This window comes from Chiloscyllium plagiosum, unplaced genomic scaffold (genome assembly GCF_037043375.1).
Source record: "Chiloscyllium plagiosum isolate Xiang-an unplaced genomic scaffold, Cpla_swu_hap1 HiC_scaffold_1, whole genome shotgun sequence".
NCBI lineage: Eukaryota > Metazoa > Chordata > Chondrichthyes > Orectolobiformes > Hemiscylliidae > Chiloscyllium > Chiloscyllium plagiosum.
The window spans coordinates 90,164,083-90,189,338 of NW_028270139.1; the positions used below are offsets into that span (position 1 = coordinate 90,164,083).

A 25,256-nucleotide genomic window follows, 5' to 3' on the forward strand; every position below is an offset into this window, starting at 1 on the left:
ACATTTGTCGGCAAATTAGAAACCAGGACACTGTGAGCTCTTCCCCAAATCAATTTTATTGAATAAAACATTGCACAGCTCTCTTCACCAACTTTTCCCTCCATTTTTTTTTAATTGATCAGAGGTAGGACCAGAGGCAGGGAGGCTGCCACAGGACTACTGATCCTAATTTTAATTAGGACCAGGCATTTAACTAATACCCACTATCATCTGTCCCCCTGTTAACCATAATTAATTCATATTATGAATCTAAGACTTCACCAAGCACAAGTGATTGTCAAGCATTCATTGAAATGCATTAGTTGATGTGTATCAAACCCAGACTGCTGACGCACTGTGTATGCCTTAGCAATTTTTGCTTAAAATATTTGAGCCCGCCATTATGGTTTTATCCTTCGATTACTTTTAAAGGAGTCTGCTCATGATTTGAAGTTTTTTTTTACTGAGCTTATTTGTGAAAAATGCTGCATTGAGTAATTGATAAGTATGCAAGAGTTAATCTGGATAACTGGTGCTGAACTTATTCTGAAACACCAGATCCAATTATTTCTCACCATATGAAGCTAGCCTTCACGTCACTAATAAAAAAAAAATCATGAGTACTTTGTTTTTGATGTAAAGTTGACATTGTACTCAACCCCCAACTTAATGAAACGCATTTATAGGAGATAACTTGTATTTTGCCTGCAGAACTGAAGTACTCCGGAGTAGAATCTGCACGTAGTTCAAAATGTCCTTCAAAGAGCTGACAGCCCGAGCAGTGTTGCTGTATGATGAATGGCTTAAGGATGCAGGTAAGTGCTTTTCAGTAGAGGATATGTCTCAAAAAAGCCTGACTTGTTTTAGATTTTGGCCTTGATGTTAGATCTTTTGAATCCATTGCGGGAGGATGTGGTCTCATGAAAAAGGTTGGTGAGACTTGAATAGCAAATGGATCCAGTGTATGTCTCTGTCTCTCCCACCCTGATCCACCTCTTTCCCCAAAATCTACCCTCAATCCGTAGCTCCCCTTTTACCTCACCCCCCAAAAGAAAACATGCTATTGTTGAGTGACTTCAACTCTCATGACTGTGATCCTCTCAGTCCTTTTTGGTTTTCTTCAGGCTATTGATGGCTTAAGATAGTATTCCAGGATGCTTTGTCAGAATCTTTAGCAGTAACTTGGATATTTAGCTTTATATTCTTAAACAGCATATGTATGACAATCTATGTATTAGCTGAGTGGGCTCAGTTAAAAACAAAACTTCTTTTCTTATACAAAAAGCAAGTCTTAAATATGTACCAAAACCACTTAGATTTCAAGGGTTAGTCTTATTCATTTTAAAAACAGTACAACTTATTAGACATAAACTAATGAATGCTAGTTTTGTTTTGTAGATCCCAGAGTTGAAGATTGGCCATTAATGTCTTCTCCACTCCCACAAACAATTATCCTTGGAGCCTACCTCTACTTCGTTACATACTTTGGGCCAAAACTAATGGAGAACAGGAAGCCATTACATTTGAAGCAAGCAATGATTGTGTACAATTTTTCAATTGTGATCTTTTCGATCTATATGTGTTATGAAGTGAGTACTTTTACCTGTATTATGGCTTTTGTGAAACATGCAGACATGAGATGATTGAGTAGATTCATTGCTGCATTTGCACTTTTTTTAGGTGTGAGGGCACCTGTTTTGAAAGGATTGATCTAGATGTTCATTGTCACCTCATACAGGTTTTATTGACTTCAACTGCAAACTAAGTCCTATTCCTGCTTTCCTTTGTGGTACAACATATGGTTACACTCCTAAAAATGTGAAGAGTGCAAGTTTGAGCCTTTGACTCCAGTATAGTGATCCTTTGCATCATATTGAACTATATGAAGCACTACTATCTTTTCTTTCACAGCTGAAAACGCCACTTTTATTCCAGGACCATGGTAAAAGGCAGGGGTAGCGCTTGGGGGCTTGTCCTTCACTCCTCAACCAATGATCTCCATAAATCCACCTCCCCAAACCATGCCTCTTGTTCCGCCTCTTTCCATCCCTCCCTTTTAAAGATAGCGTGAAATGTCATGGATTTCTACCTTGGGCTGAATGTGTCCTGAGCAGTCGACTTGTGCTTGCTTGCACACTTTTGTTCTGAACCCTGTCTTTTCAGCTTTTCCCTTTTTATTTCATGAGAAACATCTCTTGTGTATTTGTAGCAAATGTCAGATTGAGTTAGATGTAACAGACCTTCATATTTTTGGTGCAAGTCATGTATATGTATCTTGAAAGGAGTTGAGTTGTAAGAAGTCTGTGCTGAACTTTGGGAGTTCCAAGGACTACCTCCTGCTCCCTCGGTCTTCTCAGTAAACAAACAAACTTTTTTTTTTACAGCTGAAATGTTACTTTAATGTGAATGTCAGGTTTCTTTTTGACTCTTGCTTTGCATCAATAGTTGGACTTGTCTAGCCTTATAAGGTGAAGTCATCTGTAGGTCTGTCTTTGAGCTGCACCTCTGACATTTACATGTTATCCCTCAGTGGCAACAAGCATGAAAAGAGTCAGCTTTGCTCATATGAAACCACTTTTAATTTCTCAAACTGCCAGTCATGTTGTCCAATTGCTTCATCAAGATCCAGAGATAAACTTCAACTCCCTCCAACTCAAACGTTGGTTAAATATTCCGTTTCCATCGATTATATCCCTTCAATCCCTTTGTTCTCTATTGAGGTGAAGTAAACCATTTTCTAACAATAAGCATGTTAAGTAATTTTGATCAGTTTCAGATTCCGTATTCATGCGCACAAACACTTCTAGAATTAGAAGATTGTCTATCTCTGAATCATCATCATCCATAAATCTATTTTTGCCAGTCCTATATTTCACAACTCCAAATTTGCTGACTTTCTTTACTCCAATGTGCGTATCCTCATATGATTGTTGGCTAACAACACTTAATAGCTTAGTGCAGAGCCGCAACCTATTTCTGCCATCTCTTGCACATTTTTCTTCTCCATCGCTTCAACTTAACATCTGTAGCCAAATCTTGAACTGCTGAGTCCTCATGTCTGGAATACCATCCTTAAATTCAGCCCTTTTATTTTGTCAAAATAGATCCCTCAATTAAACATGTTCATCCGTTGTTACTAATTGAGTCATTGAGTTGTCCAGCATGGAAACAGACACTTCAGTTCATCTCATTCATGCCAACCCAATATCCTAAATTAATCTAGCCCCATTTGCAAGCATTTGACCCATATTGCTCTAAACCTTTCCTATTCATATACCGATCCAGGTGCCTTTTAAATGTTGCAATTTTACCAGTCTCCACCTTTGTCGTCTAGCAGTTCATTCTACACACACCAACCTCTGCGTGAAAAAGTTGCTCCTGAATTTCTTTTTAAATCTTTCCCAGCACAGCTTAAACCTATGCCCTTAGTTTTGAACTCCCCATCTTGATTATTTACCTTATCCATGCTCCTCATGATTTTATAAACTGCTATAAGGTTATAGAGCCTCCAATGCTTCAGGGAAAATAGCCCTAGCCTATTGAGCCTCTCCCTATAGCTCAAATCCTCTAACCCTGGCAACATCCTTGTAAATCTTTTCTGAACCCTTTCAAGTTTCACAATAGGAAGGAGACCAGAATTGCACACAATATTCTAACAGTGGCCTAACCAAAGTCCTGTACAGCCGCAACATGACCTCCCAACTTCTCTACTTAATGTACTGACCAATAAAGGCTATTGTAACAAATGCTGCCTTCACTAACATACTTATCTGTGACTCCACCATGAAGGAACTATGCACTTGCATCCCAAGGTCTTTATTCAGCAACACTCTCCAGGACTCTGCCATTAAATGTGGAAGTCTTGCCCTGATGTGTCTTATCAAAATGCAGCACTTCACATTTATCTAAATTAAACTCCATCTGCCATTCAGTACACCAAGGTGCTGTTTTACTTGGCGTTTTGTTTCCGTTTTACTTCGTGTTTTTATCATCTTGTTGTCATCCTATTGCCCTAAGGTCCGAAGAAAAATCTTTATGTAAAGGGGAGGAGTTTGCATTAGTTTATATAGTTTGTAGCTTTGGGTTAGGGTGCACTTTCAGCCCTTGTTATTGCAGTATATAGCACACATTAATGATATTGTGCTATACTGGGCATGCATCAACCTTGTCAAAATGAAAACTCACCGAGAGAATCATCAAGTTGGTATGTAGGCAATTGGAAAATATCCAGACAATCCTTGATTGGCTAGAGAACAATTTTAGGCAGATTATAATTTTGTGTTGAGGGAGAAATTAAATCCATCCAGCATGCAACAATTAAACAATATGCACCAATTTTCAATAACCACAATTAAAAGATCTACATTAAGTAGAAAATGAAATCCTTAGATTACTGCAATCTACTCATTGGCAGTCTACATACTGTGCTTTCCGTCATTTGAGAATATGAAAAACTATGCACAACTTGGTTCTGAAAACCATAGATGTGGTATAGTGGAGAAAAAGTGGCATAAGAGGACATGAGGCACATTGGAATGAATGCATATGGGAAGGTGGTGAAGGACCTGACTGGGAAGAATACTAGTTATAAGACAAAGCTGGGTGGTAAAGCAGCAAGGGGAGAAGAATTATGCAGAGAAGACTGGTAAATGTTGTGCTGAGGAAAACTGAAAAATTGTGACCATCATCTCATTCTCATCTGCCTACATTGCAATCTCTGGAAGCCCACTGAATTCCTCCATTTTTGTTTTGTTGTATACAATTCTTTTCATGCGGTTAATGTTTAAATCCATTCATGGGCTATGGGTGTTGCAGGATAGGCTGGCACTTAACTCCCCTTCCTAATTATTCTGAAGGAAAGTGATGTGGTGAGCAGGGAAAGCCAGAGGGTTGTTGGGAAGGGAAAGCGGGACATCTAGAATTTTTGACCCAGTGTCAAAAAGTACAGCAGTGTCGTTCCAAGTTAGGATGTTGTCTGGCTTGGTGGGGAACTTGCAGCAGTGGTGTTCCTACATTTCTGTTTCTTTTAGACATAGAGTAATACAGCATGGAATCAAGCTATTCGGCCCAAACTGGTCCATGCTGACAATGGTGCCCACTCACTAGTACCAATTGCCTGCACTTGGTTCATATCCCTCTTAAACCCTTCCTGTCCATGTACCTATCCAAATGTTTTTAAAATGTTGCTATTGTATTTGCTTCAACTACTTCTCTCTGGTAGACAAGCAGGAGGCTGGAAGAACACAGCAAGCCAGGCAACATCAAGAGGTGGAGAAGTTGATGTTTTGGGTGTAACCCTTTTTCAGGACTGGCAGAGAATCCCTTCAAAGCAGGCATGCTTTGAAAAGACTTAGCAGTGGTACAGACTTGGTTAGAAACAAAAACAACACTGCAGATGCTGGAATCCAAGGTGGACATGGCAGAGAACTTCAAAGTACCTGGCTTAATGTGTTCTTCCAGCTTCCTGCTTGTCCACCTTGGATTCTAGCACCTGCAGTTACTTTTGTCCTTTAATCCACTATCTCCGGCAGCCCATTCCATTCATGCACCTCCCTCTGTATGAAGAAGTTGCCCCTCGGGTCCTTTTTACAACTTCCCCTCTCACCTTAAATTTATGCCCTCTAGTTTTCTATTTCCCCATTCCTCGGAAAAAGACTCTTTGCATTTATCCTATCCATGTCCCTCATGATTTTGTAAACCTCTCAGGTCATCCCTCAACCTCTGATGCTCCAGGGAAAACAGCCCCAGCCTATTCAGCTTCTCTCAAATGAATTTTCCCTGGGGTGGGGGAGTCCAGAACTATAGGGCATAGGTTTTGGCTGAGAGGTGAAAGATATAAAAGGGACCCAAGGGGCAACGTTTTCACGCAGAGGGTGGTGCGTGTATTGAATGAGCAGCCAGAGGAAATGGTGGAGGCTGGTACAATTTTAATATTTTAAAAGGCATCTGGGTGGATATACAAATAGGAAGGGTTTAGAGGGATATGGGCCAAGTGCTGGCAAATGGGACTAGATTAGGTTAGGATGTCAGGTTGGCATGAACGAGTTGGGCTGAAGGGTCTGTTTCCATGCTGTACTTCTCCATGACACTCTGAATGTCATGGGGCAATGGTTAGATTATCTGTTCCTGGAGGTAGTTATTATCTGGCATTTGAATGTTACTTGCCACTTATCAGCCCAAGTTGGATGTTGTCCAGATTGTGCTACATTAGGACATCAGCAAACATTTCCACTTCTGATTTTTATGCAGGGAAGCTCGTTGATTTGGGGGGAAAACCTCGTAAAACTGGTTGGGCTTAGGCCCCAAGAAAGAGCTACAGTGATATCCTATGATTGAGATGATCCAAGAGTATGATGCTGGAAAAGCACAGCCAGCCAGGCAGCATCTGAGGAGCAGGAGAGTCAATGTTTCGAACATAAGCTTTTCATCAGGAATTCCTGATGAAGAGTTTATGCTCAATGTTGGCTGTTCTCCTTGGATGCTGCCTAATTGGCTGTGCTTTTCCAGCATCATACTCTTTGACACTGGTCTGCAGTCTTCACTTTTTCTCCCACTGAGATGATCCATGTTGCTCTGTGAAAGAACAATTTCAACTAGCAGAGTACATACCAAATTGGCATTGATTTCCGTTTTGTAAGGGATCCTTCTGGCATGTTTAGTTGAATGCTGTCTTGGTGTAAAAGATCAATCCTCTTGACTCCACCTTTACAGTTAACCTCCTTTGTCTCTGTGCCTGGGCTGTAATGAGGGTAGGAGCTGAATCAACCTGGTAGAAACCAACCTGAGGCTCTTCCATCAGTCTGATGAAGGATCACTGAAGCCAAAATACTGACTCTGACATCTCTCCTGCGTTTCTCCAGTTTCTGTCTGTGTTTCTCATTCAGCATCTAATAAGGCTATTACAGCCTACTTGCAAAAATATGCTGATTTGCAAGTCCTGCTACTCCTGGGGTACTGCTAAAATTAAGGATTTAAATCAAAGTATGCAAGTTCTGATTTACCTATCTGTTGGAATCAAGTTACTAGGGAATACTGACAGTGTATTTTTTCAAGTGGATTGTAACAGCACCATCAGGAAATACTTGTTAAAAGCAGCAATGCAGACACCATGCACACAGTTTCAGTAAGTTGTCTTCAAAATGGCAGTAATTCTTTCTGCAGTTGAGTTTTGAAGCAGTGAACAATTTGATTTTGCAGGATTTCAATGAATCTTTGACATGTTAAACTTTTGTACTGATATGTATAAATAAAATTTACTACCACTAATTAATTCTTGTTTCTCTTGCTTTTCTCTGGTAATTATCTTTACCGTAATGTGATTTTCTTTTTTTTAAACCCGGGATTAGTTGTGTGATCAAATCGACTAGTGCTAGTAATACAGTATTTTGAACTGCAGCATGAATTTCATCCCCTCCAAACTCGTGCCCGTGTTATAGTCGACCCTCTAAATTGAACTTTTAAAAAGTCTTATATTCGTGTACAGGTCAAATTTATAAAGTATTCAGTCATTACAAATGAGTAGTCTTGTTAAAAAAAAAAATATGAAGCAGTGTCAGTTCAAACTATTGGGCAAAATTACAGGGCTGTTTAATGTAAAAGGAGCTCATGGCCACATGCTATTCCTGATTCTCTCATTACCTTCATATACAAATTAATTCTGGGTAAATTTGCAAATCTTTTACGCCCACACAAATTTGTGACCAAGGGCAGTAACTCGGAAAATAGAAATAAACGTTCACCCCAAACAAACTACGAATGAACTAATCAGTATGGATGTAGCTTGTAGCTTTTTGAAGAAGGTAAACCAGCCATTTCATCCTGAGTCTTGACCTGGAGGCTACAAAACAACACTGCTCTCCTCTGGTTATGATTCTCTTGCCCTTGGTAAGCAGGGTATTATCCAAACGCTTGAATAAGTGAGTAAGCTAACTTATGATTGTCATGTGCTAACTAAAATTAAGATGTTATAAACTTTTTGGTGCTTCAGTTGAACTTAGATGATTTAGAAATTGGCTGCTTCTTGGTCAAAAGTCAACAAGAAATTTACTCTGAATTTGAAGAATACAGCAAATAAAATTTTTTTTAAAATATATCTCATGAACTTGATACTTCGATTCCACTGTTCTATTTTATGTCTTGTCTAGCATTCCATATTTCTACTTAAACATGGTTTATTCTTTTTTCTTGTGGGTAAGATATTTGATTCCACAACTGATACTGATTTTCGAGTGAGTGTAGCTCAGATCATGGTCACCAAATGTAGACTAGGTTGTGGTGGTAAATGATTTCCACATATATCAAAGTTGAATCGAAGTTTTGTAAGCAAATTGAGTTAACGAGAATTGTTTATGTAAATGGGTAGACTTAAAATTCTTGGGTTTCTTTGGTAACTTGTAGTAATTAACTTTCCCGGTTCCACAGTTCCTTATGTCTGGCTGGGCCACGGGATATTCATTCCGTTGTGATGTTGTTGATTACTCCAGGTCACCTCAAGCCCTCAGGGTAAGTAAATGTTCAACTATCCTGACCATGTTATGCTCGGAGCATATGCATATTTTTAACTTGATCTGCCCACCAGTTTTTGATGGGGGAGATGGGTGGGGAAGTAAAAGTTCCCAATTGTCTGTGCCAGATAAACAACTTAAAATTATTTTGGCTGAGCAAATTGTAGAAGTACAGTCCATGTACTTAAGGTCTGTCAGTCCCTTGAGCCTGCTGTGCAAATACCATGGCTGATCTGATTGTAATCTCCAATCTACATTCCTGCCCACCCTAATTTAACTGCCATTCCCTTCTTACCAAATTTAACTCTGCTTTAAAAATATTCAAAGGGTTTGTTTCAACCCAAAAGTCATATAGCACAGAAACCGATCCTTTTGATCCAACTTGTCCATGCCGACCAAGTTTCCAACTTGTCTGCATTTGGCCTATACCCTTCTGAAGCCTTTCCTCTTCATGTACCTGTCTGTCACTTAAATGTTATAAGCCTACCTGCATCTACTACTTCCTGTGGCAGTTGATAGTATATATCAACCACATTCTGTGGAAATAGTTGGCATTCTGGTCTCTTTTGAAGTCTTTCTCCTCTGTATGTTAAAAAATGTCTCCTTCTCTCCTCTCTTCAGTCCACCCCCTCCCACACCGACCCCAGAAAAGGCCTTGACTATTTACCTTATCTATGTACCTCATGATTTTATAAACCTTTATACAGTCACCTGTCACCACCTATGCTCCAGGGCTGGAAAGAAAGAGGCCCAACCCCTCCTTTTGTACTTCAAACCCTCTCGTCCTGGCAACATTACTGTAAATCTCTTCTGAAACCTATCTAATTTAAAAATCTCCTTCCAAAGCAGGGTGGCCAGAACTGGAGGGGCTTATTCCTATCATATACATTGTGTTACTTTCTGCTTCTCATTGATCTGGATAATCCAAGTTAGTTTTTTTTATTCAATGTCTCAAAATGAGATGGAGCCCCAAATTTCCCTTGAAGTAATGTGAATGATTGCGTGCACTTTTTTTTTTTGAAGACATGATCTTCTGCTGCTCCTAACAAAATTTTCTCTTAACCACAAACATCAGAACACAATACAGTTTAATTACTTATTTACTGTTTTGGGACTTCTATCAAATTTATCCACTGAATGAGGGCTTTGCTGATTAGGCTGACATTAGGGTGGCATGATGGCTCAGTGGTTAGCACTGCTGCCTCACAGTGCCAGTTTCCTCCTAGAATCCAAAGATGTGCAGGTTCGATGAATTGGCCATGTTAAATTGCCTGTAGTGTTCAGGGATGTGTAGGTTAGGTGCATTACTCAGAGTAAATATCAGTTATTGAAATGGATCTGGGTGGGTTACTCTTTTGGAGGGTTGGTATGACTAGATGGGCCAAAAGGGCTTGTTAAATCACACTGTCGTGATTCATTCGTTTAATGTTTGACCTTAACTGCCCAGAAACAATTAGCATACAGTAATTGTGACTTAATGTTTTTTGCTAAATAACTTATTGTTAGACTGAAGGTTATGAAATATGCTGGATAAATAGTTTCTGGAAAAATGTAGTTGTGCTGCACTTTCATGTATTGGTATCTTTTTTCTTAGATGGCCTGGACTTGCTGGCTATTTTACATTTCAAAGTTTATTGAGCTATCGGACACTGTAAGTATCATGGGAGCTAATTAGCAAGTTTTTGTTTCTTGATATTGCCACTGTTTGTTCGTCCGTCTGTCTGTCCTGCAGCATAATGGATTCTAAAAATGATGCCTTACAAAATTTTAATCTATGTTGCTATCAAACTGCCTTGTTCTCAGAGCTGTAATTTACAGGGCCATTCTGGTCACATCCTGTGGCACACGGTTCATTGGATGAGCTTTTGCAAGGGCACCATTTGAAATGTTCTGTTCTTTTCTACCTCCAAAATAGAAGGGACATAAAATAGATGTTGATTCTTGTGTTGATGCTGGAAATGCTTGACATATTTTGTGAATATTGGCAGCAGTTACACTAAGAATGTGTTAGTGCTGGTCTTCCCCCTATCTGAAGCAATATTGATGTTCAGTCCTGAAGTCAGGCTGTTGTGCATAAGCTATCTCTGGGGCTCCCCAGCATCACACTTTCAGCAACTGCTGAAAGCTATGGATTGTGAAAAGACAGTGTTCCTAACAATATTCTGGCAATAGTGCTGAGGAAATGCTCCAGAAGTTGCTGTGCCTCTAGCTAAGCTGTTTAAGAACATCTGCAACACTGGCATTTATTTGTCTATGTAGAAAATTGCCTTCCTATGTCCTGTACACTTGCAACCCAGCCAAGTGATTTCCCATCGATTTTCCTTCATTGTCACACTGATGATTCCTCCATTAATTTTCTATCACATGGCACTTGCTCAGTCACTGAGCTTAGTTTGAATTTGGCCAGGGTGACTCAACTGCTGACTTCACTGCAGCCTTGCCTCAAACATGGATAACAAAGGTGACAGTGACTGACCTTGGCATCAAGCTCATACTTGACAGTGTGGTACTAAAAAGTGTCTCAAAACTATCTGATGTGGAAGCAAAGCACTCCACTAGCTTGGGGCATGCCTCCTGGAAAGGAAAATGGTTGTTATTGGAGGACACTTATCTCCAGCCCCAGGACATCTCTCCAGGAGTTCTTCAGTGTAACGTCCGAGGTCTATCCACCATTTTTACCCAGAGAGCTATGGGAATCTGGAATTTGCTGGCTCTAAGCATGGTAGAGGCAGATACCTGCATAACACATTATTAAGATTTAACACAGTATTAAGATGTGTACTTGCAGTGCCATGGCGTAAAAGGCTATGGGACAAGTACTGGAAAATAGGATTAGAATAGTTAGGTAGTTTTTTTTTACTAGTGCAGATGTGAAATGCCTGTGTATTATTGTGCTGTAAAACTCTGCCTTTGACTCGGCTTCTTCAACAATGACCATACCTCATTCATAAGACCAGTAAGTGGATTTGTGCAATTATTAATGTTCAGCACCATTCATCACTTGTCAGATACTAAAACATACCATATCTAAATATAGCAAGACTTGGTCAAAACTGATGCTTTGGCTGACATCTCCAATAAGACAGGCAAAAGTGAGGACTGCAGATGTTGGAGATCAGTTGAGAATGTGGTGCTAAAAAGCACAGCAGGTCAGGCAGCATATGAGAAACAGGAGAGTCGATGTTTCGGGCATATTCCTAATGGAGGGCTTATGCCTGAAACATCTGTTCTCCTGCTCCTTGGATGCTGCCTGATCTGTTGTGCTCCTACAAACTGGTCCAGCTAAGGATAGGTAGTAAATGTTGGCCCAGCAGGTGAAGCTCACATTATATGAGCAAATTTTTAAAACTTCCTTGTTTTTCAAGGATGACATTTTGCTGTCGTCCCAACTGTGGTTCTCACCTGTTGCTGCACAACAGGTCAACAAGATCCAGCTTTAATTACAGGCGTGACATTGGATTTTTATTTGGAGTATTTCAGAATGGTTTGCTGTCACCTTCTGGAGGGCAACGCTGGCAATAAATGCTGGTCTTGCAACTGACGTGCCTTAACTGACTGACTGTGAAAATTATATTGTTGCAGAGGCAATTAACAAGTGGTGATTTCTTAAAGCTCCTTTCTCACATTGTAAATTTGTTTCACAACAGTTCATGTACAATTGAAAGCTACTTTGCTGTGCACCCACCGCAAACTCCAAACTATTTTGGGCTGAAATAATTATCTTGATATTAAGGTCTAATTCATAAAAAAAACCTTGGTTTTAGAAATATTGGTGTTCTAACACTGGCAGAAGCATCCTAAAATAACTCACCTTGTGATAGTTTTTCCTGTTTTCCTGTACAGATCTTCTTTGTGCTTCGTAAGAAGAACAGCCAAGTGACATTTCTTCATGTTTATCACCACACCATCATGTCTTTCACATGGTGGTTTGGAGTCAAATTTGCTCCAGGTAAACTTAACTTACTAATTAAGTATTATTTTGGATTATGAACCCACAAATGAACTGTGAAAGTTTGCACTATTTTGAGTTCAACCTTGAACAGCTGGTTCACTGTACCACTTTTGATCTGGGGCTGCATATTTGTGGGAATTAGCTATTTATCTTGCTCAGCATCAATGTCACATGCAGAGATTTCAATTACGCCCCTACTCTCTGTACTGTTGCTCCCAAACATTGAAACCCATGCACGCTGACTAATATTCTACATTTGAAGCAGTGCTTGGTGCCATATATTAATCAGGCTGTGTCAATGTCATCTGTAGCTTTTCAAAATACTTAAGTAAGACTTTGGTATAGTTAGTAGACAATTCCTAACAGTCCCCATCCCAATAGTTTGAAAGACTCTCCGTAGAACAAATAGGCTTTTAAATCTCCACTTGGGAAGGTCAAAAGCAGAATGGCTGATCACTTTTATAATTTGCTTTTCATTCAGTTATAATCTTGACTCCCAAGTTTCTGGTTGTATTCGCTTTTCTGACTTTCCTGTCACCTGCCTCTGGTTGTATTCTCGTGAAGCTCACCATGAGCTGGAGGAACAGTACCTTATCTTTCATTTAGGCATTCTACAGCACTGCTGCATGAGGATTTGAGACCAACAATCTCAGAACATTTCTGTCCCTATAATTCGACACGGTGGTTCAGTGGAGGTGGCATAGTGGCTTAGTGGTTAGCACTGTTGCCTCAGCGCCAGGGACCGGGTTCAATTCCAGCCTTGGGTGACTGTCTGTGTGGAGATTGCACATTATCCCAGTGTCTGCAAGGGATTCCTCCGGGTGCTTCAGTTTCCTCCCACAATCCCAAAGATGTGCAGGTCAGGTGAATTGGCCATGCTAAATTGTCCATAGTGTTGGGGCTCCAGCCCGAAATGTCAAATCTCCTGCTCCTCGGATGCTGCCTGACCTACTGTGCTTTTCCAGCTGCAGGTCTCTGGATCTCCAGCATCTGCAGACCTCACTTTCTCCCTGTTAAGTGCGTTAGTCATAAGTAAATGTATGGTGAGGAATGGGTCTATGTGGGTTACTCTTTGGAGGGTCAGTGTGGACTTGTTGGGCCAAATGGCCTGTTTACATACAATAGGGGTTCTAATCTTAAAAAAAAAATCATTTTTCTCTCCTATGAACCAGACCAAATTCCCTTCAAATACATCGAAGAAATAACAGATATTAGACCTTCACTTTTTCTTATTTAGAGGCAAGTGTAAGATGTGGTGTTCCAGTCATAATTTGGTTACATTACTCTGCTTAGGAAAACACTCTTTATTCGCCTACAGTTAAAATAGAAACAAAAGAAGGAAGAATTGGTCTAACTTTAATTCTGTTGGAAAACAACACAATAATCAATTTATTGAGCTACTAATAAGCAACATTTATATATGCCCTTGGCAGTCAATATAATAGATTCTCACCTGCGATTCTAGCAGGGAGAGAACTCCAGGTTTTTAGCTGTAGCAGAGAGATGCATAACAGCTTCTGCAACCAACTTGGAAATCCCAACAACTACTGAAATCTAAAATAAAACCCTGGTTCTGTGAGAGCCTGACTCACTCATTCAGGCTGCTTCTATTGTTTAAATTGAAAAGAGCCCCAAGGCCCCTCAAGCTGTTCACGTTATTGGCTCAAAATCTCCCTCCAAAAACATAACCAGGGCAAAATACACCCCCTGTTAAAGCCATAATATCGTCACATCCTGTTTGGCAATTATTCATCATCGTCATTCACACCACCTCGAGACAAATGTTTTGTTTTTTTACTTGTCACATTGCCACTTCCTATTGCCTTGCATCAGCAGCCCATTTCGTCATTTAATGTCTTCCACTTCTCACCCTACACTCCCTCCTTAGCTTTAAGAGCACATCAGACTAGTTAGCTTGCAATAATGTCTTCAATATCAAGTGTTCATTTTAAGGAAGTGGAGAAATCTGGAAACAGCCGAAGACTGCCACCATCTCTTGCTGTGATGAAACCATCTGCTACAAGACTATGAAACCCCAAGACCTGGTTCAATAAGAATGACCACCACATTGAAGACCTCATCAACAAGAAGAGCTCCCCATGGCCAGCAAAACATGACCAGCATAACAAAGGTGGAGTTCCGAAGCAGAACCAGGAAAATCAAAAACCAGTGGTGGACTAAGAAAGTTAAGGAACTCCAACTCCTTGTTGATAAGCACAGTATCCAGAATTTCTTCAATGGCACCAAGACAACCTATGGACCCAACACCCTTTGGCCACGACCTGATGCAGAATAAAGATAGGACCCTTCTGAAAAACAGAAAACCTCAACTTCCTGAGGGAGAGAACATTTAAAAGAACTCTAAATCACAGTACAGTCAATAATGTGGGCCTGTTTTGAGGAAATCCCCAACTCCTCCCCATCCAAGATTACCTTGCACTCCCACCCTGATGTGGCAGAATTTGAAGCTGCTATTTGACCCATGAAAAATGGGAAAAGATGCAGGAGTAGACAGTATTCTATTGGAGATTTTGTAACTTGGAGGAGCAGAGCTTGTCTATCAACTGTTCCTGAAAGTCTGGGGCAATGAAGAAACGCCTGTCAATCTCCGGGATAGAGCCGCCATCACTTCCTTCAAGAAAGGAGACATTGGACTGAGGGAATTGCTGAGGGATCTCCCAACTTTCCATCGCCAGAATGATCATTGACCGAATCCCCACGAGGCACCTTCTCACAGCTTGAGGGAATCTTTGATGAAAGCTCGTTTTCCAACCAAACTATTGACATCATTTCATTCCTTGCCAATTCTGAGAAATGACAGGAACAACACAACTACTTAACATGGCTTTCATCGACCTGACCAAAGCTTCGGTCGATTAGCAAGTGCTATGGAAGACCCTGTCAGAGGCCAGCTGTTGAGTGAAATTTATGAATGTCTTTCATCTCCACAACAAGATGTTGGTGTAAGTCCTCACCAACTGTAATATGATAAATCTTTGAGATCAAGCAGGGATGTGTCATCACCCCAACCTCAACTGGTTGAAATCGAACAAGAAAATAAGCTAGACTTCAGTTGTGGAACTTTAGTAAGTAGATGACTGTCATCTCTGTGCTGTGTCTCAAGACAGTCTTCAAGTTTTATTTAATGCAGACTGAAGAATTGGTCTCAGCCTCTACTCCAAGACTCCAGTTCTTTACCAACCTGTCCCAGGTCAAGTTCCAGTCTGTCCGTCCATTAAGATCAACTGACAAATCCTCCCAAACATGGAAGTTTGAAATCCTTCCCTTAACTGGCAAGCTACCTCTCATCTAAGATTGATGCAAAAGTGCCAGCGTTGTACTGGGGTGGATGAAGTTATAAGTCACACAACACCAGGTTATAGCCTAATGATGTGTTTGGGATTACAAACTTTAGAGCACTGCTCCTTTGTCAGGTGAAGTGACATCATCTCTCTAAAAGCTTGTGATTTCAAACAAACTTGTTGGACTATAATCTGGTGTTGTGACTTCTAAATTCATCTAAGACTGACATAATTGCAGAGGTTCAACATGGCATTTGCAAGCGCTGCCTTTGGACACTTCAGGATCAAACTCAACAGTGATAGCTGTGTGGATATAAGATCCTTTTGTATCAGACAGCATCATCCTTTTGACCCTTCCACATGGCTCCAAAACTTGGACTACACATAGATGTCGTCATAAATCCTTGAAGTACCATCAACGCTGTTTGAGATGGAGTCTCCACATTAGCTGGGTGTAATAACATCTATGGCCTTGAAAGCAGTTAAGAGCACCAGCATAGAGGGCATGGTCATCTGAAATCCACTCCTTTGAGCCGGCTGTGCGCTCTTTGGATGCTTGAGCTCTGTCTGTCAAGTAAATATTTTCCCAGCTCGAGGAAGGGACTCTCAACCAGAATAGGACAAAGGAAGCATTCTGAAGATTCCCCTGAAGACTTGCCTCAAGAAATGAAATGTAGTGTCAACATGAGACCCTTTTTCGGAAGAAACCTTGGAGGAAGCTCCTGAATGAAGGGACTTAAGTCTTTGAGAACACGAGTGAAAAGACTAAATACAGGAAAGGAATGTCAACTATCTTAAGGCAAAGAACCAATTTTTGGAAACACCTGCCAAAAACATGAACAGAGAAAGAAATCGGAGTCTCATCAGCTATGCACGGACCCATTAGAACCCATGACCAGTGACGTGGAATTTCCTAGCTTGACAATCATGCTCCTTAGAGTGACAGCGATACTGCCTCCCTTTTTTTTTTAAATCTATTTCTGACAATTCACAAGTCTAACCCATGTTTAAGCAACCTGAATCAATGAGCTAGATTTTTATCCTCCAGTTGTTTGAGTTGGGGGAATTCTTGGGCATGCACATCCCACCTCAGAATTTGCCACAGAAACTGGAATCTTTATTTCACAAGTGCCAGCTGCAATTCGGCCAGCTAACTCTAGAGAAACATGGGCTGCCTGCAGGGGATGTGGAGCTGTTTAAAAGGCCCCCTTTAAGTGCATGTTCACTACTCCTTTCCCTCCTCTTGCTCCTTCATCTACCTCATGTACCCAATTCCAAGGTGTGCACTCCCAAATAGCCCCAAGTCCCCTCTTTGGAAAACTGTAAATCTGAGGAATGGATCATTGAGCACTTTACTCATGGCTGCTCATCCAACCTAATGCCATTTGCCTGTGCTGTCTCTGATTCTTATGCCTTTAATGTCTTACCCAAGTATGTATATCCAGAGACCTTTATTATATTGGGTATGTATACCCTTATTATATAGACTCCTTATTCTTGACTGAGCCTAGAAATCCATTTCTCTTGTAACAACAACTGAGCTCCTGTTTGATTGACAGCTCTAGCAGTCTGAACGATCAATTTCATAATATTTATTTACCCAAGTATTAATTGCTTGCAATTTCAACTGTTGTAGTAATTGGTTTAAATTGACCTTTTTGTGTGAAAGGGCTGCTTTTGAACAAAGGCAATCCATGTTCATTTTCTAAGCTTTAGTTACACCTGCAGTTGTCTGTAAAAGATTCATGTGATTGAGAAATAGGAGCAGAGGCACACCATTGAATCTGCTCAGTAAGATTATGGCTGTTTTTTCTCGGTTGTTTTGAATTCATGTTCCTCTCTATCTCTAACTCTTGATTCCTATGCCTGACAATATACCCACCTCAATCTTAAAATATTCAAAAATATCATTAATGGATGTAATGCCAAAACCTGGGATGAAGGGCAAAGGGGTTGATTGACAGGGACAACCTGTCAAGGAAATGAAGAGAAACTTTTGTTGAGTACGTTCAGAAGGTTCCCTTTAAGCAGTGTATAGTTCATGACAACAAAGGTGCTGTGAACTGTGACATTTTAAAAAAAAACTCACCTGACTCCATAAAAATCAGAGGAGTGGGCCATGCCTATCTCTGCGAAGGAGGTCTCCAGGTCTGTAATGTCATGTGTGGGGTTTGTGTCCCAGACCAGCTTATAAACCTGAAAAATCTGAGAGCCTGGGAAAGTGAATGGGCGTCTGGACTCTCCCTACCATCTTTTTCATCAGTTCCCAAGTCATCGTACAGAATGAAATTCCAGACCATAACTTCATGTGATTTACTGAGTATTTCCTGTTTTTGTCTCTTAATACCTGTGCTGCAGTGTTTTGAATTGAGATTGCTTCTGGACTAAGTTGTCATAGTTTAATACTTCAAGTTGTATTAACTAGTCAGTGCATCTTTACTTAACATTTGCACCTCTGCAGTGTTATCATGTTCGCTCTTCAATTTTGGTAGACCTTATTACAATTCTCCTATCCACTAATATCATGAGAATGCTCTGCTCTATCAACTGTTGTAAACCCACTCCTTAAATTGCATCTGTAAAATCCATCTTGCTTTATATTAAACAAGCAATCTTGGAACTGCAACTAAATCCCCAAAACACCCTCACTCCTGCTAAACTGGTGATGTGTATCTCTGTTCTGCAATGTTATCTACCATTTTTAGTTTTTATCTCCTTTGGATCAGTGCTGAGAGTAAGGAAGCGCTTGGTGCATGAAACCTGTGCAGTAGAGATTTGTGAGGTGAAAAGCATGCACTGAAGTTATCAGTTGGACAGTAATTATAAGTGCAGTTAAAGAATTAAATGCAGAAATTACTATCTGAGGTGCCTTGTTCTTTAGATTAGATTAGATTCCCTACAGTGTGGAAACAAGCCCTTTGGCCCAACCAGTCCACACCGACCCTCCAAAGAGTAACCCAGTCCAGGCCCATTTCCCTCTGACTAATGCAACTATCACTATGGGCAATTGAGCATGGCCAGTTCACCTCACCTGTGCATCTTTGGACTGTGGGAGGAAGCTGGAGCACCCGGAAGAAACCCACACAGACAGGTGCCTGAGGCTGGAATCAAACCTGGGACCCTGGTGCGATGAGGCAGCAATGCTACCCACTGAGCCTCCGTGCTTCCCTAAACTAGACTTTCCTTACAAGATTCAGTATTTAAAATATATCCATATGAAATTATTGCTATTTTGGCAATTAAATATGCCAGAGGGAAAATTAGGCCTTAAAATAAGTTGAAATGGTTAACATTAAGTCTTGTGCTGAACTTCTGACTCAAAATAAAAGGTGTAATCTTTTGTTCTTTTATATTCTAATTGGAAAATTTCAAACTTATTTTGATGATTTCAATCGGGAACAAATTAGCTGATTGCATTGTTTAGTCAGTGGCAATACGAAACCTCATGCAGTGAAGAAAACTGCCAATCGATCTCTAGTAGTTAGTTTATGCCATTAAGTGATAGGACTATTGTTGGTGTTTGAATTGATTAGTGCTGTGGTATGATACACCACAATAATACTGTATGGTTTGGGTATTGAAAAGAACCAATTTCTCCTTGCTATTAGATTAAACCACTCTTTTTGGCTTTTGATGAGTAACCTGGGCAGTAGTGTTTTGAAAAACGTTCACCTCTTCGTATAAGTTGGCACAACAGATCATGCCTTTATAAACATTACTTTTTTCGAAACAGTACTGAATTTTTTTAAAATATAAAATACCTCTTAAAAGTAGAAGCTTGATGCTCTTTCAATGGACTTGTATTAAATATGTACCAGCACAATATTTGAAGAGCTAATCCAGCTTCTTTGTCTAACAAAAACTGAAACTGCTGGAAAAATTCAGCAAGTCTGGCAGCATCTGTGGAGAGAAAGCAGATTCCCATGGCCCTCTTTCAGAATGTTCTGAGGAAGAATCATGGGACTGAAGTGTTATCTCTTTCTCTTCACAGACGCTGCCAAACCTGCTGAGTTTTTCCCAGTAGTTTGATTGCCAACGTCCGTTGTTCTTTGGGTTTTCGTTTCAACTTCTTTGTATAACTGTTTTTCCTTTTCTTTCTCTTTCTCTTTCCCATACAGGTGGTCTAGGAACATTTCATGCTCTTGTAAACTGTATTGTGCACATAATCATGTATACGTACTATGGTTTATCTGCATTGGGGCCATCTTACCAGAAGTATTTATGGTGGAAGAAGTACATGACGACAATTCAATTGGTAAGTTTTCTTTACCATCTTGATTTGTGGACGACAAGGTCAGGTTAACTGGCAAAGGGCACGGATTAATTCCTATGTTGAAGGGCTGTGACTGTGTGGAAGTCCTGAGAGGGATGGCAGGCTCCATCACCGGAAAGTCATGTGTAACCTAGCTGATCTATCTTTGTAGCGGTTTAATAACTGCTTGGTGCTAGATTACAAACTCAGATATTTTAGAAATGCAATTTTGTAATATGCTGTGAAGTTTTAACACTTGTGTACTCCTTTTCAGTTAGGCTTTGTAGCAAAATGTTTGGGCCCAGGTTTTCCTTTTAGCAAAATGAAGGGGAGCATCTGTTCCCAAAACCTTCCTTAATCTTCAAGGTACAGGTCAGGAGTGGGATGGATTAGGTTTAAAAAATTTGAGTTTTATTATACAATGCTCATGATGTATTTTGGTGTGACATCTACACAGAGCATTGTGGAACTGAACACCCCTTGTGATTTTTCTTGGACTTAAATAGATGCTACTCAAATTTGAAGTTGTTTTGTTTGTATTGTATGGATTGTTGTTGTAAAGAGAAAATTAAACCCATATGGTAAAATTTTATTTTGAGATGCCTAAATATGAATTAGAAGTAGGCTGTAATGTACCTGTGGACACTGAACTACAATAAACCTCAGTCTCTTCACTTCAAGAGACTCTTTTGTAATTGTCTAGTTTTTTTATTCATTAGTCAGATGTGATTGTCATTGGCTGAGCCAGTATTTATTACCAATTTCTCATTGCCCTTGACAAAGTGGTGGTGAATTGCTTTTTCCAACTGCTGTCATCTGTTTAATATAGGTACATACAAAATGATCAGGAGCATGTTCCAAATTTTGTCCCAATCGCAGTGAAGGAATAATATATTTCCTAGTCAAGATGGTGATGGGCTTAGAGGAGAACTTGAAGGTGGTGGTGTTCCCATGTATCTGTTACCCTTTTGCTTCAAGATTGTAGTGGTCATGAGTTTAGAAAATGTTTTCTCAGGAGTCTTGATTAACTTCTACAGTGTCTTGTGCAGGGTCTACACTGCTGCTACTGAGCATCAGTGGTGGAAGAACTGAATTGTGGAGTTTTGGTAATTAAGTAGGCTGCTTTTGCTCGGTAGCAGGGAAGAGGGCAAGACAGGCTTTGGGGAGTCAGGAGATGAGTTACTGCAGGATTCTAGTCTCTGACCTATTCTCGTAGCCACGCTATTGAAAGGATTAGTGCAGTTCATTTTATGGTCCATGGTAACCCCAGGATATTGGTAGTGAGGGATTCTGTGATGATTAATGTCGTTGATTATTGGGGGTGATGGTTACCTTCTCTTGCTGGAGGTGGTTTATGCTAGACACTTGTGGTGTGAATGTTGCTTGCAACTTGTCGGCCCAAGCCTGGGTTTTTGTTCAGGGTTTGCTATTTATGGTTATAAACTGTTTCAGTATCTGAGTGGTGAATGGTACTGAACATTGCAGTCTTCAGCGAACATTACCACTTCTGACCGTATGTTGAAGTCATTGAAGAAGATTGATTTGAGGACACTGCATTGAGGAACTTTGTCAATGATATGCTGGATTTGAGATTATTTGACTTCCAACAACCACAATTACCTTCCTCTGTGTTAGATAAAATTCCAACCCACAGAGTTTTCCTTCTGATTTCCAGTGGCTCTCTTTTTAGAGCTCCTCGCTGCCATATTGATTTAAATGTGGCCTTGATGTTTAGGGCTGTCACTCTCTTACCTCATGGAGTTAAGCTGTTTTTCTTTGTTTTTGAACCGTGTCTGAGGTAATGCTAGTTTACACGGTGGTTGGAGCATATTACAGACAAGGTATTCATTTCATGGCTGTTCTTGTTCTGTTCATAGAATATGTACAAGTAATTTGGCTGGTTTGTTACAGCAGTTTCTCTGATCTCAAACTTAACTTTTCTTTCAACTTTCAGGTGCAGTTTGTGGTGATTACTGTCCACATTGGGCAGTTCTTCTTCATGAAAAATTGCCAATACCAGTATCCAGTCTTTCTATATATAATATGGCTTTATGGAGTTAGTTTTATGGTTTTATTCCTCAACTTCTGGTACTATGCATATATAAAAGGGCAACGATTGCCAAAGAATGCTACAAGCAAGTTGAAGCAGTAAAAATAGCAAGAACTGGAAGATACTTTGTTTATGATTGAACTTTAGACAATAATGAACGTGTATGGCACACCGTTGGGCATTGTATGTTATTCTTTTTAAAAACTAGACAATATTCATCTGTTTCTGATTCTCTGAAATTGATTTATTGATGCATGCTAATGTATAGCTGCTAAACTTGTGAAAAATATCAAATCCATTTAGAATCTGCCAACTTTGCAAACCCTAACCTATGCCCTGGTAATATTTTCTGTCATTGTGATTGGTCTAATTATTAACACACTCTTCTGTCCTTACCTTTTCTAATTGTATAAAATGATGCAATTGAGGTGCCTTTATGTGTTAGGCCTACTTGCAATGCAGAGTTTTGCAGCAGAGCAGAATTATGCTGCTGTTCATGTTTTGGAAGCAATGATACATTTGGGCAACTTGATTTCTGTTTTAGTTTGCATGGCTACAGTAACTGGGATTAACACAAACCCCATTTTTTTATTTTTTTTTTGTTTCACATATGCTTAAACAGGAATGAGAACTGGCAGGCCAGGTTTCCAGTTTGAACTGTTTCTTGCGTCCTGGTTAATTACAATTCAAAAGCAGTAGTAAATTGGCTAAATCTGTGCCAATGCATTTGGGATATTTGCTATTCCCTGTTTATGTCAAATGGATGATATATAACTGTCTGCTTCAATGATGACGCTGGCTGTTTGTTTTATTAAGAGGAATTAATTTCCTACATTACATGTTTCTGTAAAACACTTGGGTTACATGACAGTTTTTCATTGAGTGTAGTTTAACTAGCTTTTTAATTAAAACTTATCACGAGTAAACAGTTAGTGAGTCCTGGTCTGGAAATATTTCATTGTAGGAATGCCAAACTTGACTGAACCATTCCATTCATAACTGTTGTTGTTGAAAGTAGTTCTGCCTTCAAAGGTGTAGGTTTTTTAAGCTCGCAAGAAGGATTTTTACCAAAGTGTTCTTTCTTCACTTTCTCGTGATGCTTGCAAATGAGTTTTGCTGTGGGTTTTGTGAAAGACAGAAGATTAGTATTTAAGGATATTAGTAGAAAGTTGTGGAAATTTAGCTTTTGCTTTACTTCTGAAATTTCAGGGATGTAGCAGTTTTAAAAATGTGAACTTTCAATTTTGAGGTGATTTAGCTTGAGATAGTTAAACATTTTTTATTAATGTTCAAGGAAAAATGATTCAAGGATTATCTGGATCTTTGTATTTGTTCAGAAGCAGCTACAAATGTTTTCAAAATTATCCATTCCAAAGATAAAATACCTTTTGCTTATTGTTTTTTCTACGTAATGTCCAAAAGTGTCTCTTTCTATGTTCCTTCCTTATTCAGATGCTTCTTGGCAATTGTGGTAAATAAACATTTTGGCACAAGTGACTGGTTATTTTTATTCCTGAGAAGAAAACAGTGAGCATATTTCTGTCCTTTTCATAGTAAAAATGATTGGATAATTTTCTCACCCAAATCTTTCGTGAAGAATTTCAAGTTAAAAATTTGCTCTCACCCAATTTTTGTTGAAATGCACAGTAAACTCCTTTTCCTGTGGAAGCGGTTTTGAATTCCACACGAAGATCAAAAATGTCTTTTCTGCATTGCAATGGCCAAATCAGCAACTTAGTAATGAAAACATTGGTAGAACCACAAGCTGAGAATTTCAGACTAGTACTAAATGGTGACATTTGAAAAGAGTGGGAAAATGGAGATGTTACTGTTCTAATAATCGGCTATCTTAAGATTTGGATCAAATGAGATATATTTTGAGCAGCCTTGGTATTTGTGCACACTGATCCAGCACCTTCTTTACTTGATTTTTGTTTTCAAAATGTGCCAATAGAGAAGAAATTCTGCAAAAATGTATTCCCAACTGACTACAGTATTCCTAAGTTAACTTTGTTCTTATTTGACACTTTTTGAGCTGTTATGCTGTAAGTCAAGTTTTCAGAGGAGTTGAAAACAATATCCAACACAGGTATTGCAAACTGGAGTCCATTTGTTTTAATAATAAGTTGGAATGCACAGTATAAGCACTGGTGTATTAATGTGACCTTGAAAAAGAAGCATTTCCAATATACTTGGTTGGGTTTTGCTTGACCATATATTATCTTGAGTACTGCTATTGCTCTAAGTTAATAAACTTGATTTAAAATTGTGGTTTCATACAAAAAAGTATGAAGCCATTGGTGGAAAACGATTTGTTATACATGTGTGTTTTAGATTGCCACAAATAGAGTGAAATGTTAAAGAGAACATATGATGGGTCTGGAAAATTGTACCTTGATGTTTATCAAACTATGTGCTCAGTTACCATAGCAGATGATTGTATTGTATCCAAATTTTAACAAGTGTTTCCAAATGAATTAATGTCTTTTGTAAGTGATATCACTTGCAAATGATGTATTTTAAAATTATTTCTATTTGCCCTCAAATAAAATCTATTAAATTTATATTGTGTATTTTATACTATGACAAATGACGTTTCATCAGCAGCACCAACTCTGTTCATGCATTTATTATTTTAGTCCCATGTCATCCGATAATGGGTGCAAAGTGAAGAGGGTAATACGATTTGTAAAGATAGGTTTAAGTGACAGGATTTGACTGGACATGAATAGTAAGGTTCAGGCATTGAATGTTCTGCCATGAATTAGAGTCAGTTTGATCTTAAGGTTTAAGGTTTAAGAGTTGTTGTAGTGGATAGAGAGAGCGCCTTACAGAATTTGGGAATGAGAAGATGAAGAAATTAATCCCAGGACTGAATCTTAATTGGGCTTTGAGAGTTGGGAATGAGGGGTTACTCAGTAATATCTCAGCTGGTCTTTGGGAGAGTCTAGTGCAGCATCATCTGAGGATCATTATTGTCTTAGAATATTTGAGGGATTAGTTAAGAATCTTTGGGTGAAATTTTCTGATTTCAGACTGTTTTGTGAAGCAAGATTCATAGCTCAAACACCAATTCTAGTGCATCTTCCATTTTTCACCTCATTTACTTTGCAGCCAGACTCTCTGGCATCTTTTCTCTGGGCATAATGTGGCAGGAGGGATAGAAGCACTTGCCACTATTGGGACCTCCAGTTTTCATTTCACTGCCTTGTTAAAA

General features: G+C 39.4%; 2 protein-coding genes across 4 annotated transcripts in view; both read left to right on the forward strand.

Annotated features, from left to right (window-relative positions):
• The window catches only part of ercc8 (excision repair cross-complementation group 8), a 116,302-nt gene extending 115,516 nt beyond the window's left edge, over nucleotides 1-786 (forward strand). Inside the window, exon 13 of the mRNA XM_087988773.1 lies at nucleotides 691-786. The gene's annotated coding sequence lies outside the window, so the exon portion shown is untranslated. The remainder of the gene's footprint in view (nucleotides 1-690) is intronic.
• elovl7a (ELOVL fatty acid elongase 7a) overlaps nucleotides 1-24,603 on the forward strand; it is a 75,686-nt gene extending 51,083 nt beyond the window's left edge. For all 3 annotated transcript variants that reach the window (XM_087988789.1, XM_043689338.2, XM_043689332.2), the window contains exons 2-8: nucleotides 691-794; nucleotides 1,378-1,568; nucleotides 8,401-8,481; nucleotides 10,078-10,134; nucleotides 12,327-12,432; nucleotides 19,856-19,992; nucleotides 21,944-24,603. In XM_087988789.1, the coding sequence (XP_087844915.1) occupies nucleotides 731-794; nucleotides 1,378-1,568; nucleotides 8,401-8,481; nucleotides 10,078-10,134; nucleotides 12,327-12,432; nucleotides 19,856-19,992; nucleotides 21,944-22,141 (834 nt within the window). In that variant the 5' untranslated portion in view covers nucleotides 691-730 and the 3' untranslated portion in view covers nucleotides 22,142-24,603. The remainder of the gene's footprint in view (nucleotides 1-690; nucleotides 795-1,377; nucleotides 1,569-8,400; nucleotides 8,482-10,077; nucleotides 10,135-12,326; nucleotides 12,433-19,855; nucleotides 19,993-21,943) is intronic.
• The last annotated feature ends 653 nt before the right edge of the window (nucleotides 24,604-25,256 follow it).